This window comes from Lissotriton helveticus, chromosome 4_1, assembly GCF_964261635.1.
Source record: "Lissotriton helveticus chromosome 4_1, aLisHel1.1, whole genome shotgun sequence".
NCBI classification, from domain to species: domain Eukaryota; kingdom Metazoa; phylum Chordata; class Amphibia; order Caudata; family Salamandridae; genus Lissotriton; species Lissotriton helveticus.
This window is the reverse complement of record NC_136063.1, coordinates 762,916,023-762,935,976: the sequence shown is the minus strand read 5'-3', so window position 1 is coordinate 762,935,976 and position 19,954 is coordinate 762,916,023. Positions and strand designations below refer to the sequence as shown.

General features: G+C 45.0%; 1 protein-coding gene across 6 annotated transcripts in view; it reads left to right on the top strand.

Moving 5' to 3' along the window:
- The window catches only part of PSMA8 (proteasome 20S subunit alpha 8), a 443,554-nt gene extending 429,097 nt beyond the window's left edge, over window positions 1-14,457 (top strand). For 3 of the 6 annotated variants that reach the window (XM_078687393.1, XM_078687394.1, XM_078687396.1), the window contains one exon: window positions 14,012-14,457. In XM_078687393.1, the coding sequence (XP_078543519.1) occupies window positions 14,012-14,107 (96 nt within the window). In that variant the 3' untranslated portion in view covers window positions 14,108-14,457. Of the gene's footprint in view, window positions 1-11,408; window positions 13,971-14,011 lie in introns of those variants that run through there. The other 3 variants (XM_078687398.1, XM_078687391.1, XM_078687392.1) reach the window with 3 other exon arrangements.
- The last annotated feature ends 5,497 nt before the right edge of the window (window positions 14,458-19,954 follow it).

The following is a 19,954-nucleotide window of genomic DNA, read 5'->3' as shown; positions in this document are numbered from 1 at the left end:
GTGACACACTCACTGAGTCATCAGCGTGATGGCGTTCACGTTGCAGGGAATTCATTGGCTGAAACAGCCACAGCGGTAGCAACTAAATCGGCTTCCGTAGCTCGAAAAAAGCGTACAGTGAAGTATATTGACGGTGAAACAGTGCTGGCAGTGAAAACGTCATCAAAAGGCGACTCCTCAGCGCTACCGATCAACTATCCACTCAATTATACATACATAATCGATGCAAACTCCGTCCCTTTTGCTCGAATCCCTGGAGTGGGGGATAGAGTGATTCCAAACATGGACAGGAGAAACTTGTTAATCGCAGACGCACATATGGGCGAGGGTCTCAGACACCTCAAACTAAAAGATTCTCTGGAAGAATTACAATCAAGGTACTGGTGGCCAGGCATGAGCCTGCATCACACCATGTTTGTAAAAAAGTGCCCAAACTGCAACAGGAATCGCAGTGGTGAGAGAAACGGTGTAATACCGTGTTATTTCACTCCAGAAAAAATCAACAGTAAAAAGCAAGGCTTGCGATTAACATATACAGGCTAGTTTCCACTTATAATGTAGATCACCAGCACTCGGCTGACGTCTGGACTGTTATACAAAGATTTGCGAGTCTAAATGGCATATACGCTAAGAGCATGCTACGTTTGACCATTGTTTTCACTCGAGCCCTCCAGCCTGAGGGGAAACATGGCCAAATGAGCATAGCACAGGGGGAATCTTCTCACTTCCTTCCTGAGGGATACGGGATGGTGTAAAGAAAAAACCAAGGCATAAAGCAATCTATAACGGAAAGGATATTAGGTTCGGGAGCTGGGTGGGTCAAACATCTAATAAGTGTCCAACGTAGTCTAAATAACCTGCCAAGAAATTCTCTGAAGGGATTCAGTCCGTACGAATTATTATTTGGAACTAGGATGTTAATCTCTGACCTTGACAGTCAGACTTCAGTGGTAAAGGAAAAAAGCTTTGATATCAAAGATCGTTTGGCTATTTTACAGGACTTAAACGAAACAAGAAAAGACCTGAGCAACATAAAGTTGAAACAGCAGCCAACAACCACTGAAGAACCACCACCTGTCCCAGCAAGACCTGTCTGGATTCCAAAAGTCGGGGATCTAGTCAGAGAAAAGATCGCGGTAAAGAAGGAATTTGGGCCTTCTTACAGAAAAGCAGTTCCTGTCTTGTCTGTCAACGGGACAAGATCAGTTGTACTACCGCCGCTTGCTGGTAAAAAGGAGAACCGAGTTGTATCCATCGACCTGGTAAAACCACAATCATGTGGCCGATAACAAATAGTAGGCCAAGTGGACTCCCCATAAGTAGCAGAACACCAAGGTTTGCTACCAGTACAGAGGTCCTAACAAAGAGGCTAATCACATTCGAAACGCCTAAAGAAGAACGACAAGGACTATGCAACAATGCAATGGAACTTAGACCTCTGAACACCCAAATAAAAACATTTAGCAGAGACACACCAACCTATAATGAAGTAACAAACGACTATGCAAGAAACAGTAATCCTGAAGCAATTGGAACAATTGACAGAACTGCATCCGGCTACTTCATAAACTTCGATGATTCCTCCGAGGACTTCACTGAATCAAAAACACAGCCATCAACAAAAACCTTTAAAGATAAAGCTAAAGAACTTTTGAAACAACTGAAAGAAACATATCTGATTTCTCCATGGATTGAATTTTGGGTGGGTTTTGGTGCATTTATCCTCATACTTTGGCTCATCATGATACTAACTTTGGGACGCTTCATTGAGGGAAAATATGCTAAAATGGACACAGCAAGTCAGAAAATCAACTTGATCCTCAAACCACACACATCTTCACACGTCGAGAAAAGAGAACTTTCTTCAGTCAACTTCACAGCCAATCCTATACCGGGTGGGGTAGCATGGGACAACACTGACTACGAAATCTATGGTCCGGTTGAAATCCTGAAATATCCACACCAAATTAAAATCTCATTGAGTGACTTCGTAAAACCAAGCACATTTGCTGATGATTGGGACTTTGAAAGTATAAACAATATGATGTCTGACTTAGTGATGTCTGCTAAATTTACCAAACATGATTATTTGCAGGGTTCGACAAATTATGATAGTATGTACTGTTATAACCACTATGGTAACCATTTTCTACATAGATCTGCACAACCTAGAAATGTTTTAAATTATAATCAATGGGGACATTGTGCAACCCCTCCAAAAGGAAGCTCAAGAACCGTTTACGACAAATATTCATACTTTTCAGGTTTTAACATAAGTAATGCTGAAACATTTTATTTCAAATTGTCAAATAAGACAGGGACAAAGACCATGATAACCAACACAAAATTGATATATTCAGACTCATTCTTTGAACAAATGAATACTTTTGGTTTTGATTATTGGGACAAAAATGTTGAATTGAAAAGTGTTTGGGGCACAAAAGAATGGCAAGTACAGGGTATAGAATCTTTGTTTAGAGCCTGCATGATCCCAGAACAAATTATATTTTTAAATGACACTGTTCAACAAACTACCTGTCTTGGCTTAGCCAAAATCAAAGACTTAAATAAACCGTCTATTCCAAAACCAACATTGAACAGCAATAGCTCCACAGACGAAGAGATAGACGTAAATTATGTATTAAACCAAAACAGAACACATCCTGATTGGAAACAGTGGTTGATCTGGCCCACAGATACTAATAACTGTCAAGACCGATTCCTGAACAAAACACAGGGGTTCAAAATGACCAGGCCAGACCCTAGATATTCCCAAAGACAACACCCAGGAATAATAACCACCTACAGTGTGGGCAAATTATGCCTTCAATGGCTACAGACTTCCACACTGGCAGAAATTAAGCAACACCTAACTTTACTTACTGATGGTGCTGACTTGCGTGATTTCATTATGGGACCGCGCAAACAGCGTCAGAAACGTTTCATAGCAGCCTCTGTATATGCAGCATACAACGAGGCCTGGAAGGTTACTCAAATTGAGACAGCAGAAAGAATACGGGAAATTGACCGTATTAATTTGGAAAAATCACTTTCTGTAGTGGACAATGGGTTAATGACTCTGTCCTCCAGAATTTTTTCTCTGGACAGCATTGTGTCTTCAGCAATCGACATAATATCGCAAGACTTACTGTTGTTACAACACGGTCAGTCTCAATTGCGTTCTATTGTACAGCTTGGCTGGACGTTACAAAATCTGCGTTCAGGCTATGTGCCTTGGCGTTTAATCAACACAACGTCACTTTTCAATATCTTTAACCTTACTGATAAACAAATCAGTATGGCCCAGAAGGGTGCTGATTATTCAATCCTGAGCATTGAGAAACTCGAAAGATTACCAGTGACAATGTCAGAACGACCTGTCAGTGAATGGATAATACATGGGATAATTAATATTCCAATCTCAACCTTCAGGTTTCAATACTGCCAAAAATATATACAGGCTGGCATGTACGAAAAATTGGGAAAAGGGTACATTAAAACAACATGGAACCTGCCCTATTCACATGCATGTGTCAGTAATAAAGGACAGAAAGTGTTCCTTAGTGGCGATAATTGTGCGATGTCACTAAGCGGTACACTTCTGTGTAACGGAATTAGTTTGCATGGAGCCTGTGAAGGGAACTCAAATAACCTTTCATGTCACCAGCTAGGCACACCTGCTACAGAGATAGAACCATTCTTTCAAAGACTCTATAATGGGAGTTACATTCTAATTGTGGACCGCAGATGCTGTAGTCTTATGCCCGGGACTCCTTATCTCGTAACTACGACTGCGAAGGTCAAGTGCTGTGGACGCTTATTGTTCCCCAGCTCCTTTCCAGACAGGGAGGCAAGGGCATGGCCCAACTTGAAAATTACTTCTATTCGAATAGATACTTTAAGCAGAATGAAAACAGTGCTTCTTCAGACGCCGACAAGGCTCACGTCATCAAAAGAAACGTATGATCTCCTAGTCGCAAGGACGACTGCAGAGATACATTCATTGTTATCGACTAATTCCCCCATACATTTCGCAGAAATCCTGAATGAAATCTTAAATATTTCTGATACCAGTGGAGTCTCGAAAGTATTTAAGACAGTATTTTCGATGGCATTAACACCATTCAAAGCCATACTGGGTATTTTTCCAGATTTCGTCCATTCGATTTTTGGCGGACTTCCCCTCATTTTAGGACTAATTGCAGGAATCCTATTCTTAGTCCTTATATTTCGTTATGGCAAACCATGTCACAGACAAAACACCTGCGACAAGGGAAGAAACAATCCTAGCCATTGGATACCGGGACCGGATATCAAAAATCCTGGGACTACCCCGGCTTAGAGACCTGAACATGACTTGGTTTCTTTCATTTCGACCAATGTGGCATCAATGTGTTTTACCTGTATTAAGGTGCCTGCTATGCGGAGAAGAATGCGTGTTAGACACCTGTCTGACGCTACAATCGGATGCGCCAATGGATGCAGAAACATTGTTGAGTCCAACAAAGGCTCATGCTTTGTGCTGCCCTCAACGGCTACCAATCCTGATGACGGCATTCGTGGAAGCTTCACCACTACGATTAAGGGGTAGTGAGGTTCAAAATGAAAGCAGCATCGATCAGGTACGATCCAAATCAAAATGTCAATGGAGACAATCATGCGCACGAATGCATGGTTACACCTATTTCCGAGTTAGTGGAACTCTCCCAGGAAGCTGTTGACAACTTTTTCGAGAGTCTAAATGATATGATGTTCTCACCAGAGCAGAAATAGAGACTTTTGAGCAAGCTCGTACACGGCGTTCCCTGAATTTGGCCTTCAACTAGAATAGCAAAATACCATGAACAATTTTCCCTCCAGTTCACGGACAGCAACATTTTTTCAGCAGCCCCAAAATATTTTTACGAATTTTTCGGGACACTTATTTTCTGCTTAAAGTAAGAACTATTCTTAGAGAACTAAGATTTCTACTTTTAGATAGCTTATAGACATTAGCTGCCCGCTGGTATGTTCATAATTATTTTATTCTGTGATGGAATGGTCTCGAAACTTTTTTCTGTATTAAGAGCCATTTCATGTGTAAATTCTCGTATACGAATTAGTGATAATGTATAGATATGCGTGATTACTTTAGCATTATTCTACAGCTTGAGTGCATATATTACATATGACTGTTTTTTCCGTATCGTTGATAATTTCAAAATGCATTTATGTATTTTGGGGTGGTAAGGTATACACGATACTCTACAGTATGTTTTACTATGCATAGATTAGTAAATATGTCCATAGTTAGCGAGGAGTGGGTGTGATGTATTCCTATAGGTTCTGTATCGATCCCCCTATCCCTGACCCTATTCTGGTTAACAAACTAACAAGTTAACTAGCAGCCATCCCATGAGGCAGAAAACCCCCATGATGCAGGAACCGTTATCTGATAAAGCCACACTACGGCACAGGAGCGTGTTATCTGATTAGGTCATAACGCTTGCCATCTAATTAGACAAGCGATATTCCTCCAGCCCCTGATAAGGCATACGGAGTTCTCAAAACAAATCAAACCTATGACAACCTGGGAAAAACCCTGCGGCCATTGTTTTGATTTCACCGAGAACTTCAGCAAAAGAATGTGCTAACGACCTGGTCGTATGACATCCTTATTGACGTATCTATGTCCATCCTTACGTCAATCTCGGCACCTTAAAGGTATAAATATTACCGATATTGCCCTATGCAAGCACACGCGGTGGTGACGAGATCGGAGCAGCCAGACTTGCCGAAGCCCAGAGCAGAGCAGACCCCGCTGGCGCAGCCCCGCCTTTCCTGACGCGCTGAGAACGAGACGCTGCTTTCTCCTGCCGAGAAATCCAGCTCCGGCGCTTCCGGGTAGCCCTCGCAGGCAGCCTGGAATATCGAGACCAGAGACGAGAGATACCATCCCTCATCCATCCTAGATTCCAGGTACAGAACTGAATAACCCCTCACAGAGAATTCTTTAGTCAGTCACTTGGCAAAACAAACTTAACTTAAACTGTAACTTTCTATTCCCGCCCACGCATTAGACTTAGGTCAGGTACACGGGGTAGGCGTAGTTAGAAACACCAGTTGAGTACGATTAGTCAAATGTATATGTGTATGTAATATATCTTATTCATTTTAAACCTTCATATGGCTTAGAAACCATATCAATGTTTTTACAGTATTATTTTATACTTCTGCTTTTAATGTATGCACTTTACTTAACCATAAGTATTGCAATAATATCGATCCATTTCTCTTGTATGAGAAAAGAGACTGATCAATAAATAACATCTTTTATTGAACACGCCCGTCTCTTCCTTTTCTCTACAATCTGATGAGACTAAGAATGCACGTACTGACTGAGTAAAATAAATTGCCTTTTGTTTTCACACGACTCTCGAGATACACTCTTGATTAGGGGAGAGCAAAGTTGTCATGTTCTATGGTTGTCAGAAACTAAATCCCTTCTTGTCTATCCAGGGAGGTTCAACTCCTCCTTGCCTATTCGAGAAAGTTTCTAGTGAACTCTGAGCTAGCTGGCAAACCCAAAACTTTAAGTCTAATATCGACAGTAGTAGACCTAGTTAACGTCTGGTCTAGGCCTATACTATTGAAGGTATTATTCCAATGCGCAGAGCCTATTGGGATAATAGGAACTACACTACAGCCCTTGGGGTCATTCTCAACATTGCTGAGTTAGCATGAGCTCTGCTGCCTTGTTGCTGCTTTTGCACATGTTACTTCAAGACCTTATTTTGCAAGACTCTATTTGTGTCTTTCACATGAGAACGGTCTGCATGCTGCGTTCTCTGCTATTCCTAGAGTTTAGTCTGAACACGATGTGCAAGGTCAAAAAACATGCCCCTTGTTATTCTGTTCTGGTCAGTCCCTATTCCCTAAACAAAACATGCTACACACAGCTGCACTGCTAAAGAGCTCGTGTTTTGATATTAGAGTGTTGCATGTTGTTCAGGGGACACTTGGAGGAAAACCTTTCTTGGGAGAAGAGCTGTGCTGTTCCTATGATGTAAAGCTACCATCTAGGCTCTAAGGTATGGGGTCTGCTGAAAAAGCCCAGAGATATTCCTTTATATAATAAACCTCAACTTACCAAGGGGAGGTCGGGTAGGCCTTATGGTCCTTTTTCCACTGTATATATATATATATATATATCACATCTTCTTTGTATTCTATGGTATTGTAACAATGCTAACTGTGCTAGGTTTATGCATTTTGCTGCTGGTATTGGCTCGTATACTGCATTATAGAGCATATCTGAAAGAGACACGTTAGTGATAGATTCCTTACCGTAGAATATTCACCAGGCGTCCGACTGGACCCGGAAAGTTTTCTGCTTAGCAGTACCCCTGCGTGCCAGTAGATGGCGTTGTGTGGCTCCGCGTCCGTCACTGGCATCGTAAGCCCCGGGGTGACGTCACGGAGGCTACTTAGGCGCCACCCATGCGCGCTGACATCAATTCTTTCTTTTTCCACGCCGAAAGCGCAGATCCGGATTGAGCACGTACCTCGGTCAATTTTTGACCACTTTTTTTTTTTAGACTTTTGTCTCCATATCTCCTGGTGCACATAGGGATGACTGGCTTTAAGTCTTGTGGGTTGTGCCGCCGTAATATGTCGGTGACGGACCCCCATGATGTCTGCCTCTACTGCCTGGAGACCGACCTTGACTCTCGGGACTGCCGTGCCACGGCCCCGAAGGCCTTGCGGGAGCAGCACTGGAAGTTTCTGGAGGTCCGGCACTCCTCTCACCACTGCTCCGGGTGTAGGGACCACTCGCGGGACCACTTGCGGGACCGGAGCCGTCGCTCCTCAGGCTCTAAGTCTTCACCTTCAGATTCCGTTAAGCGGAGACATAAGAAGAAGTAAAAAAAGTGTGTTCGCTCTCCTAATTCCCCCTCCCCCGTCCCCCCCACCCCGTCGCTCCTCCGAGGGGGACCAGGGCTCTGCCCCCTGCGGCTCCTCCAGAGCCTGGGAGTCCCGCGGCCTACCCGCTATCCCCGGGTCCGACGGCGACTCACGAACAAATGCAAGAATTTCTTGCTGCCATGGACCTCCTGTTTAGGCTTTGGGCTCCCGCCAGCGCGCCTGCGGGCATCACGGTCCCGTGTCTAGATCCTGTTGGCCCGGCGGCATGCCTCTGGTGCCAGCCCCGGAGCCACTGGATACAGCGCCCTTGGCTCCGGCGCCATAAGGTGCAGCACCGCTGGCTCTGGCCCCGGTGCTGCTCTTGGCACCGGCCCCAGCACCGCCACAGGCGCCTCACTGGGTGCCGTTTATCCCGCCCCTGCCCCGGTTCTCGGACCATTTTGTTCCGACCTGGGATGTGGCTCCGGTTCGGCCCCGGCCAGCGCCGTTCCCGGAGCCCTGCCGTGGCGGTGGGCTCCTTCTACTCCGGAGCCGGATGAGGACTGGGACGGCTCAAAGGACCCCCTTGCGCGGCAGTGTGACTCCGAGCAGGATTGGGTGGATGACCTTCAAGAAGCGGGTGAACTTGATGTGTCTTCTGACTCAGGGTTTGCCTCCCCTCCGCCTACTATGGAGGAGGGCGCTTCCCACACTATGGATCACGAATGGCGTCTGCACTCGGACGTGGCACAAGGTCTCTTTCAGCAGTGGGGAGAGCCTTGGTTAGATCTATTCACCACTGAACAGAACGCGCACTCACTTGGAGACGCTTTTCGTCAAGAGTGGAGTTGCGGTCTGTTGTACGCCTTTCTGCCTACACCACTTCTGCCCAGAGTGCTGAAGAAGATCAAGCGCGACTGGGCCAAAGTCAATCTTGTGGCTCTGGACTGGGCTCAAAGAGCCTGGTATCCCGAGCTACTCAGTATGAGCATCGATCCCCCGATCCGTCTGCCTCTTCGGGAGGATCTTCTGTCACAGGAGACGGTCATCCACCCGAACCTGTCCAGCCTCCACCTCCTTGCGTGGCGATTGAACGGCGGCAGTTGACACCTTTCGATCTTCCTCCTGAAGTCTGTGATGTCATTCTGGCTGCCAGGCATCCCTCCACTAAGACAGTATATGCCTGCAGGTGGAACAGATTTGTGGCATGGTGCGCAGCAAAGACTGTGGATCCCCTTTCTGCCCATCTTTCTGTGGTTCTTCTGTTCCTTCTCCCTTTGGCCCAGCAGGGCTCTGCTCTGGGCACTATCAAAGGTTATCTTTCGGCAATCTCCGCCTTTCTACGGCTTCCAGATCAGCCTTCTCTTTTTAAGTCCCCGGTTGTTAACCTTTTTCTTAAGGGCATTACGCATACGTTTCCACAGTGCCCTTCATAATTCCTCAGTGGGACTTGAATCTTGTCTTGACTTTTCTGATGTGCGCTCCTTTTGAACCCCCTTCATAACTGTCCCTTACATCTTCTCACTCTAAAGACGCCCTTCATGGTTGCTATCACCTCTGCCAGAAGAGTGAGTGAGCTCCAGGCCCTTTCTTCCAAACCTCCTTTCCTTTCTGTTCATCCGGACAAGGTGGTGTTAAGGACCCGTCCATCTTTCTTTCCAAAGGTTATTACGCCCTTCCACATCGGGCAGACCAACACTTTTCCCACCTTCTTTCCGCCTCCACATCCTTCCAGGGAAGAGGAGAGGCTCCACCGTCTGGACCCAAAACGTGCACTAGCATTCTATTTGCAGCGTACACGGCAGTTCCGGGTGGATGATCAGCTTTTTGTTGGCTACATGGGCGCCAAAAAAGGTCGGGCTGTGCACAAACGGACCATCTCCCGGTGGGTCGTTTTGTGCATCAAAGCATGTTACTCCTTGGCCAAGAAGGAGCCTCTTGTTGGGATGCGTGCTAATTCGACCAGGTTAACGGCAACCACTACTGCCTTGGGACGTGGCGTTCCCTTGCAAGACATTTGTCAGGCAGCTACGTGGGCCTCTCTGCACACGTTTACCAAGTACTATTGCCTTGACAGTCAGGTCCGGAGAGACGGCTTCTTTGGCCGTTCTGTGCTCTGTGACTTTTTGGTGTAATCATGTTCGCAGACCCACCACCAGGGTTGGTATTGCTGGGGTATCTATTCTAAGGTAAGGAATCTATCACGAACATGTCTCTTTCAGATGCACAAGTTACTACTTGTGTAACAATATATCTTTAAGAGACATTAGTTAGTGATAGATTCCTTACCGCCCCACCCATCCTCTCCGTTCTGCGAATTGATTATTAGGGTTAAGGTCATCCCCTTTTAGGGCCTTAGTTTTATGCACCAATGGTCAGTATCTTGCATGACTCTGCGTTTCGGCACGGAAAGTCGCGTACAGAACTGATGTCAGCGCTCCTGGGTGATGCCTAAGTACCCTCCGTGACGTCGTCCCAGTGCTTACGACGCCAGTGACGGACGTGGAGCCGCATGACGCCACCTACTGGCGCGCAGGGGAATTTGCTAAGCAGAAAACTTTCCGGATCCAATCTGACGCCTGGGGAATATTCTAAGGTAAGGAATCTATCACTAACTAAAGTCTCTTACAGATATATCTTTACACAAGTAGTAACTTGTGCGATAGTTAAAATAAACATTTTGAACTATACAGTGACTCTGACTATCCTTATTGTGGACAAGTATGAGTGAGTAAGCGAAACGGTATGTCTTGCTACAGCTATTCCTGAGAGAGTCGGGAGTGTTGCGTTTTGGGTTGTCTAATCATTTGTAGCTTTGTGATTTTGTTTGAGAACAAATGACACTATAGTCGGTTTTGGGATTTTGGGTACTAAGGTGGTAGGAAGGCAGGAAGGTACAACCCCTATACACGGAGGTCCTGTTTTCTTGTGCATAGTTCTGTGTATTTGCAGAATCCCCGCAACAGCCTTTTATTTCTGATACTTTGCGACCAATCGGCAAAAAAAAAAACTACATTTAACTGCTTTTTAAAATTTTCATAGAGAAATGGTTTATTAATTGCACATGATTTGTCTCTCATTGCTTTTACAAGGTAAGACTGGGGTAGTTTAATATTTACACAAAGTAAGTAAAATGTATTGTAAGGCACTTTGAATCTGTATCGTGCAGCTCAAAATAGAATTAGTCAAAATATATTTTAGAGCTCAGTGGAAATTTGATAACTACCAAGGTTTCCCTGTTCACCTTATTTGATGGAGAATGAAGTGAAATTAAGAATTCATCATTGTCGTGACCCGACAGACAGGCCGATAGAACAGGAAGACACTAGGACCCTGTGGGTCATGAGGGAGGTGACCAGGTCACCGGACACCACATCCGGTTAGGGATAGGAAGGACAGCAGATTGACCAGGACGGGCACCAGGACAGGACGTGCATGCAACCAGTTCCAAGAAAGTGTAATAAAGAAAACGTTGTGTAACCAACCTGTGTCCAGAGTCTGATGTGCTGCCTTACGCCCACTAGGGAGAACACGACAACTGGCGACGAAAGGTGGGATGCGGTGTCCAGCGCGGAGAAATTGCGATTTTAAACCAGGAGCCCACCCTGGATCGCGTCGTAAATAGAAGAAGAGTTGCGGCATCATCAGGAGGCCAGCAGCGACGTGGGAGCCCACCCCGATCGCTGCACAAAAGAACCTCGAAGAAAAGCGACCTTCCCGGTAAGAGCACAAACAAAAGCGCGAAAGCTGAAAGACTAAAGGAAGCAGCGCGAGCTCTCGCGAGAGTCTCGGCGGCCATATTGGGGTCAGGCGCGAGAGCCAATAGGAACAGCGAGTGAGAGGGGTGGCCATTTTGGAGTCAGGCATCGCGTTGATTGGACGCGAAATCCCACGAGAGCACCGGCGGCCATTTTAAGAACAGGCGCAGGAGCCAATCAAATCAAAGGAAACGTCGGCGGCCATTTTAAAGAGTCAGGCACAGCGCAAAGATCGGCGAAATAAAGGAAATAAAGGTGAAAAGTAAAAAAGCACTGGCAAAGCAACACAAAAAGGATGAAACAAAGCACATACAAGAATAAAAGGGCACCAAAAGAGAAACAAAAAGACAAAAATGCAAAGAAAGTAGAAAAAGAAACAAGATAAGACAGCAAACAAAGAGAAAAAGTATCAGAAAGTAACAGAAACAGCACCAAGGACACGTGGTGTCACAGAAAGACACAAACTAAAAAGAAATAAGTGCCAGAAAAGGCGCAAAATATAAGAAAGAAATAAAGAAAAGAGACAGTAAAAAGAATAAAGAAGGAGAAGACAAAGAAATAAAATAAAGAGACAAAGAAATAATACAAGTGTATACAAGGAAAAAGAAGAGAATAAAAGGAAAAAGGACTAAGAAAGCCCAGCAGAGGGTAAATAAAGTCAAATGAAGGAATAAAAAGAAGAAACAAAAGGGACAAAAAGGATCACAAAAGAGAAAAGAAGACAAAAGGCAAAAGTGAAGGAAAGGAAGAACATAAAAGGAAAGAAAACAAAAGGAATCAGAGAACAACACACAAAGAAGCAACAGAACAAACAGAGGAAAGAGCATATAAAGGCAAGAATGGCAGACCAAAAGCGCAGCACACAACACAGGAGGCCACTGCCGTTCAACTTATTGGAGCCAGAAATGGAAAGAGAGAAGAACGTCAAAATAGAAAACGCAGACCACGTGACAAACAACTATGGCACCGGCCGGTGGAGGAATGACTGGAGGGAACAAACAGAAAGGAGAAGCTCATTACGAGGATCAGGCGAAGACGAGGAAGAAAAGGAAGTGGAAAGGCTATATCACATGTCGGAGGCCCACACAGAACTGAGTGGGGGAGACGAAAAAGGAGAAACAACACACCGAACAGACAGAAGCACACGGGAAAAGACAGACTCGGTAACGATAGGAGTGGGAGCACATGAAGCGGAATTTGTACTGGACAGTGGGGCAACATGCAATGTCATGTGTACAGCGCGGGGATGCCTCCGGGTCACCAGGCGCTCTATAAATCGCTAAATAAATAAATAAAAATGTGGGCATCAGAGTACGAGAAGATGAAAGCGAAGGCGTCACTGAGAGCGTCCAGGGTTGAGATCTTCACCTGGGGGTCAAAGAAACAGGTAATCAACATGGGAAAGTTCACAGAGGAACTGAGGTACAAAGACAAAAAGAACAAAGAAGACATCCATGTGCTGAAGGGTGATGTCCCAGGGCCATGCCTGCTGGGCAACAGCACCGCCCAAGCCATGGGTCTCATAACCATGACATATGACACGGAAAAAACGAAAGACACACTGAGCATAGGCGAGGAGAAGACGAAGGGACCAGAGAAAGAGGAAAAGAACGGAAAGAATCACTGAGGGAACAAACACAACGAAAGGTGACAGTAGAAAGAGAGGAGCCCACGGAGATGGCGCCAGCTGGCCCACACCACTGGGCACATGGCAAGGAGCTAGAAGCAGATGAAGAGAGGCTGGCAAGAGGAGAGCAGAAGGAGAACAACCGACAAACAGAAGCTAAAGCTGATGGCAGAGAACAGCGACCAAGGGAGGAATGCAAGGGGACAAAGAGACTAAGTGATGAAACGTAGGAGCCAGAGACTGGGGAGACGGGTCGACCAGACCATGGACATGTCTCTCTCTCTCTCTCTCTCTCTCTCTCTCTCTCTCTCTCTATCTCTCTCACCACAACAATGAGTAAATGCTGTAAAGGGGTGAGGGGTGAAATGATCAGTAGAACTGTACCATGAACATTTGTTTGCAACAAAGGGGGAGATGTCGTGACCCGACAGACAGGACGATAGAACAGGAGGACACTAGGACCCTGTGGGTCATGAGGGAGGTGACCAGGTCACCGGACACCACATCCGGTTAGGGACAGGAAGGACAGCAGATTGACCAGGACGGGCACCAGGATAGGACGTATAGGGCTAGAAAGAGAGCCAATATGCTCAGAAGAGGCTGCCGAGTCGCGTTGGGTTATTTACTCTTAGGAAAAAAAAGTTCTAGGGTCTTGGCAATGCATTTTGTGTGTATGCAAGATTTTAACAAACTAAAAATTGAACCTGGAAATGTAAATGCTGTGTTTTTGTTTCTGATTCAGATATTTGATGCCAAAGAAATAGAATCCCTGGTAGCAGAAATCGAAAGAGAGAAGGAAGAAGATTCAGAGAGAAAAAAGCAAAAGAAAAGTGTCTGATTTTCCTAAACGGTGTTTTGCAAGCAATGTGCACAAGCAGCTTTACATTTTCATTAATTAATTAGCTAGAATGAGCTTCATATGATTGTATTAGCTTGTATCCACGCTTGTGTGCAAAGAGCATTTTTCTCTCGCTATTTAATGATGGCGTAATTCTGAACATATATTTCCTTAAACGGTGCTTTCAAAGCAAAATCATTAAAAAACACTATTGTCTTTCTACCTTTCATCGTGTTACAGGGTTTGAAGCCGGTTTGGATTTCTCCTTCACAAGTTTGATGTTTTCACTGTTGGCTCTCCAGTAGCAATGATATGTGCTTGACAGACTTTATAAAATCTTGATTTCATGAGCATTTGTCGTTCTGTTTTCCTAAACGATATTTGATAAGTTGTCATGCACTGTGGCTTTAGAAACAAATTATAAGAGTAATGTGTCCCTTTTCAGTTTACAGATTTTTTTCTTCAAAGGGGCTTTACGCTTCCAGAATGAATTAGCACATAAATTCAGGGACCATATTACCTAATGTTGCCACTCCTGCCGACACAAGCAGTTTCTGATACTGCCACTGAGTGGCATAGCTGGCACAAAAAAGTTACTTCATTACAGCCAGAGCGATTGCCAGGGGTTGAGATTATTGCATGTATCCTACCTATCATTTTTAGTGTTTCACTGTGACCTAAGTGCGATGTGTGTGCCCAGATGTGGGTCCCTTGCTCTCTGTGCCACAAGATTTAAGCAGCACCTCAATGACCAGGAACAATTCAGTGTGGGATTGTTTACGTTTCTTTCTAGAGGGGCCGGTCCTTGAAGTTTGGGCTTGACTGTTATGTTTAAGCAGGCCCAAACCTGATTTGCATATGGATGGTATGTGTCTGGAGTATCAAAAGGAGGCAAAACCCTTTTTTTGTGTTTCAGGGGGCTGACGCGTGTTAACATCAGCTTTGGTGTGCCTGTTTTGATTGGTGGCTTATCCTCACCAGCACCTCCTTTCTCTAAGTAGTACCAAGTGTGTAGGGATTACTGCAGCAGTTAAATCTGGGGTAAATTCAAGTAGGATGCAGCCATCAACACTGCGTCGTCATTCATTATTTTGGCCTTTTAACACGCAAGTTTCAATGTAATTTAATACTCCGTTTTGAGTATAGCTACAAAAATTGAAGAACAGTTCCAAATGATTTCTTTTTGCAAATACAGTCAATGTAACATTCTATTTAATATACATTCCTAAATTAAAACATTGTAGAATGTCAAGGTATATATTTAAGTTAGGTCGCATATTCATTGTTAAAATTTTCTTTGATCCTCTCTCTTCATTTTTTTACCCTCAGTACCATGATTAAAAACATTTTACAAAGTAGGGATAAAGTTATGTAGCTTAGTGAGACATGTTGGCTAACCTAGATTAGACACATTGCAAATGTATGGCTTAGTTGTGCTAGTTGTAGGGTTGTAACACACACTTAGCTAATACTATTAAAATAACTCCTTTATAAAAAGTACTGGCATGAAATGTATATATGTACAAAAACCAATCTTTTGATTTTTATCATATGACTTTAAGCTCTATTTTTGAAGTGTTGTAGAGGGGCTAGCTTGAATGTCTAATAATCTGGAGATAGTTGCAAAGAGCATAGAAATGCTAAGGACCGGTATATTGAGGCAGTTCAGGCTTAGACTGGATGACTGAACTTGGTAGATTTTCACTTTATTGTACATTTGTATTGAAGTAGGATGTCAGAGAAGTAGTTGGGAGCTAGAGTGTTTACTGTTTTGAAGATAAGTGTCAGTAGCTTGTAAACCTGTTAGTTGGTGGTTAACCTTTTGCGCTGGGAATTCATATTCTGATGTGGAGATCTTTTGGACTAAATGGTTCAAAGTTCAAGTATCTATGTTTATTACCTTGTCTTGTGCTGCAAATGATTAGTTTGGGTGGTGGGGCAACAAGAAAAATAATACAGTAGTCTACTCTGCTGCTTAATAAAGAGTTGGTTAGTGCTTTTGTGGGAACTGTGCTAATAAAGGTCTCCATTTTCATGGATGAGCTGAAAGGTAACCCAAAGTTTCTGACTTGGGAGGTAAATGTCAACACTTCTGGGGAGAGTGGATAGCATCCAAAAGAGAGATGGAGGCTGGTGGCAAGGAAAAAAATTAGACCTTGCTGTTTTAGATTACTTCTACATTAGTGACTGAGATGTTAGTAATTCTGCTATGTAAATTGAAAAAAGGAGCAGCACATGAAACACTAAGTCATGCATAATTAGTTATCACGTAGTCAGTTTCAATAGATGACTCATGTAGGGATGGGAATGTCCTCTGCATGCTTTATAGTCATGTCGCCTGCCCTAAGTACCCAACTGCAAATTTCTGGTATCCTGGTTTTTGTATCAGCCTCACGCTAATGCAGATTGTGCGCGTCCCTTCAATGTGATCCTAAAATCTGAAGGGCTCTCCTTTCTAACATTGGAATACTGTCCTTCTCAGTACTTTGTATGTAAAACAGTGGTGGCAGCATACTGCGTTTTGTGATATAGTAGTTGTAGCCAGACCCTTTTACCTCTTTAATGGAAGGGAGAGCCTAAAGGCTCCCTCATGTTGGATAGGATATAAGCTTATAAAGTGTTTGATTGCCAAGGCGTCTTGGCGATGGGGTGTATGAAAGGGAACAGGGCTTGAGTTACTGCAGACTAAAAAGAAGTGAACAACCAGGTTTTCAGCCCTTTGCTAAAAAGCTGCCGGCTAGGTTGAAATCTCATGCCCACCGGCATTTTGTTCCACAGCTTTGCTGCACAGTATGATAGGGTTCTTCCTCCCCATCTTGCTCTCCGGATTTTGGGTGTGTGGATAAGGCCCAGGTTTGAGGATCCGAGAGTTCAGATGGGGAGTAGCCTGAGAACATCGTCTTGATGTCATCCGACCCACCTCCATAAAGTGCATTGTGCACCAGACAGAGGGCCTTAATTTCCACCCACTGCTGAATGGGGAGCCAGTGAAGTGCTCTTATCCTGGGTGAGGTGGAATGGCCCTTAGGTATGTTTAAAAGTACTTGTGCCGCAGCATTTTGTAGTGACTGAAGTTTCCTCATCTGAGATTTATCAATGCCCAAAAAAAGGGCATTGCAGTAGTCCAGCTTGGGGGTGAAAAAGGGCCACCATTACCGTTTTCTGTAGCTCTTGAATGATAAAGGGAAAAATCTTCTGAAGCGTCTTTAATAAAAGGAAACAGGAGGAGGTTAGACTATTGACCTGGGCTGAGAAATTGAGCTGGTCATCAAAGATGACTCCGAGGTTCCTGACCCTTGAAACAGGACGGGACAGTCACCAGCCTCTGCCGGCGACCAGGAGTCGTTGCACAAGGGAAGACCCTTTCTAAACTCTACTACCTCTGCTTTTCTGTGTTTATTTTCAGGAAACTGGCTCATTCAATTCATGATCTCAGGCAGGCATGAAAGCTAGCAGCTGTGGTCTCAGGCTGGTCAGACATAGATATCACAAGCTGAGAGTCATCAGCGTAGGACACCAGTGCAAACCCATGTTTCCTGACGAGTCTGGCCAACGGGGTGACGTAGATATTAAATAACGTTGGAGACAGGGCAGACCCCTGTGCACACCACATGGGAGATGGAAACTGTTGGATTGCAGACAATCCCAGCTCAAGCTCTTCTCCCTTGCTTCAAGAAAAGAGGAGAGGAGGGCCAGAACGGACTCCTCAATTCCCACGTCCTCAGCCACTGCACTAACACAGCGTGATTCACGATGTTGAATGCTGCCGATAGGTCTAAGAGAATGAGGATAGCTCTGCCCCCCAAAACCCCTCCCTGGGTCTATTAATCTCCGAATCCCTTCCGTGGCGGTAATCAGGGCCGACTCAATGGAGTGACAAGGCCGAAAACCGTGCTGCGTAGATTCAAGCAGGCCATTAGCGTCCAGGTAATGAGTCAATACCCTGTTGACCAACTTCTCCAGGACTATGGTTGCAAACGGCAGGCCTGAGATTGGACAATAGTTCTGGGTTCGGTGGTATCCAGAGCCTGCTTTTACAGAATTGGCCTAATACATGCTCTTTTCCACGCAGCGGGAAATATCCCTGATTCCAGGACTTTATTGACCAGAGGGCTGAGGAAGTCACTGATCTTATGGGAAGCCAGATGCATAATGGAAGGGGGGCAGGGATCGTGGGTGATCCAGATTTTATAGACAGTAAGAGATTATTTACCTCGTCCTTCGAGAGTGGTTGAAATCCGGTCAACTGGCACTGTACAATATTGTCCTTAAAAGGTAGGCGGCTGCCGTTATCCATGAAAGCCTACGTACTAAGATCATAATTTAGTTGAACCTTTTTCTGAAAAAAAGAGGCAAGCTTGTTGCAGAATGCTTAGTCTGGTTTAAACAAACTGGCCTGCTGTAGTTTGGTCAGCAGTTTAATAGATTTAAAGAGTTCCTTAGTGGAGTTCCCGGTCTACTCAATCTTTGTTGTGTAAAACTCACATTTGGCTGCAACAATTGCTTCCTTGTACTGTTGTTGTGCCACGTTGTATGCCAGTTTGCTCTCTCTGCTGTAATCCGCTCTCCATAGCCGATCAAATCTCCCGCAGTTTACTTTTAGGCGCTTGAATTCCAACCCATACCAAGGCAACGTTAACGGGCGCCTTTTAGCTGTCATCATTTGTTCAGGTGCGACGCAATTGGCTGCTGCCAGGATCCAGTTATCAACCTGGGCGGCTGCTACATTGTTCTCCCTGGCTAACGTAGGGGGAAGACGGCTAAGGGCAGCTTCAAAGTCCGCACCTCGAACCTTGCTTCAAAACCGAGTTTTAATCTTGAAAGCTTTGTATTGGGGACAGTGCTTGGGCAACAAGTACCTGAGTTTGAAATGAACTGCCTTATGATCTGTCCAAGGAAATGACACCGTTTTGGACAAAATGATGTCTGGGTTGTTCGTAAAAATGCCATGCAAAGTATGGCCGGCTAGGTGGGTGGGTTCGATTACTATCTGGGATAGACCATATGCAGCTAAGTTGTCAAGGAGTCTAGCTGTCTCAGAGTTATTGATTAACTCCAAATGGTAATTAAAATCACCCAAAATGGTGAAAAGGTCTCCAGATATGTCTCCAGGTATGCAGGACTCCAGAAGAGCCTGAGTAAAGGCTGCTCTGTGGCCAGGCGGCCGATAGATGAGGATGCCCTGGAAAGTGGTGCGATTGTTTAATTTGATGCAAAAACGCATCACCTCAGCTGGCAGAACAGACACAGCTTCCACTCGTACCTTTAGGTGGTCTTGGTGAATAACGGCTATGCCCCCTCCTTTATTCTCCACCCTGTCTTGGTTAATCAAAGTGTAGCCGGGTGGCAGGGCAATGTTCCAGTCCAGGGCCGAGGTATCGTCTGTCCAGGTCTCGGTCAAGAAAACTAAATCCGGGTTTGACAACTATCAAATCCTCTAGTTGGTATTTGTGTTTAACTACAGAACGAGTATTTAGCAGCAGGCAAATAAGAAACTGTTCCTGCATTGCCATTGCGTCAATGGCTGGCCTGGATCTGCCAGGATCCGACGGCGCCATGCTCAACACCCCAGGCACACCAACTTCTATGTCCACTCCCTTAACTCCCTCTCCTGTCCCAACTGCCTGACCGGCTCCATTATTGGAACCCAGGTTATACTTGAAAGAACAGTTGGCACAAAAGGACCCACCCCTCTTGCCACCTCCGAGACCATGTTAGGGGCACAGCAAACGCCACTCCTGAGCTTGAGCAGCTGATTCCTAGTAAAGATTTTGGCCCCGAAACGTCCTGGGGTTGTGGCGCTAGGCGCGCTCCGGAGGAATACGGGCTTGCCTATGGCGCACCGCT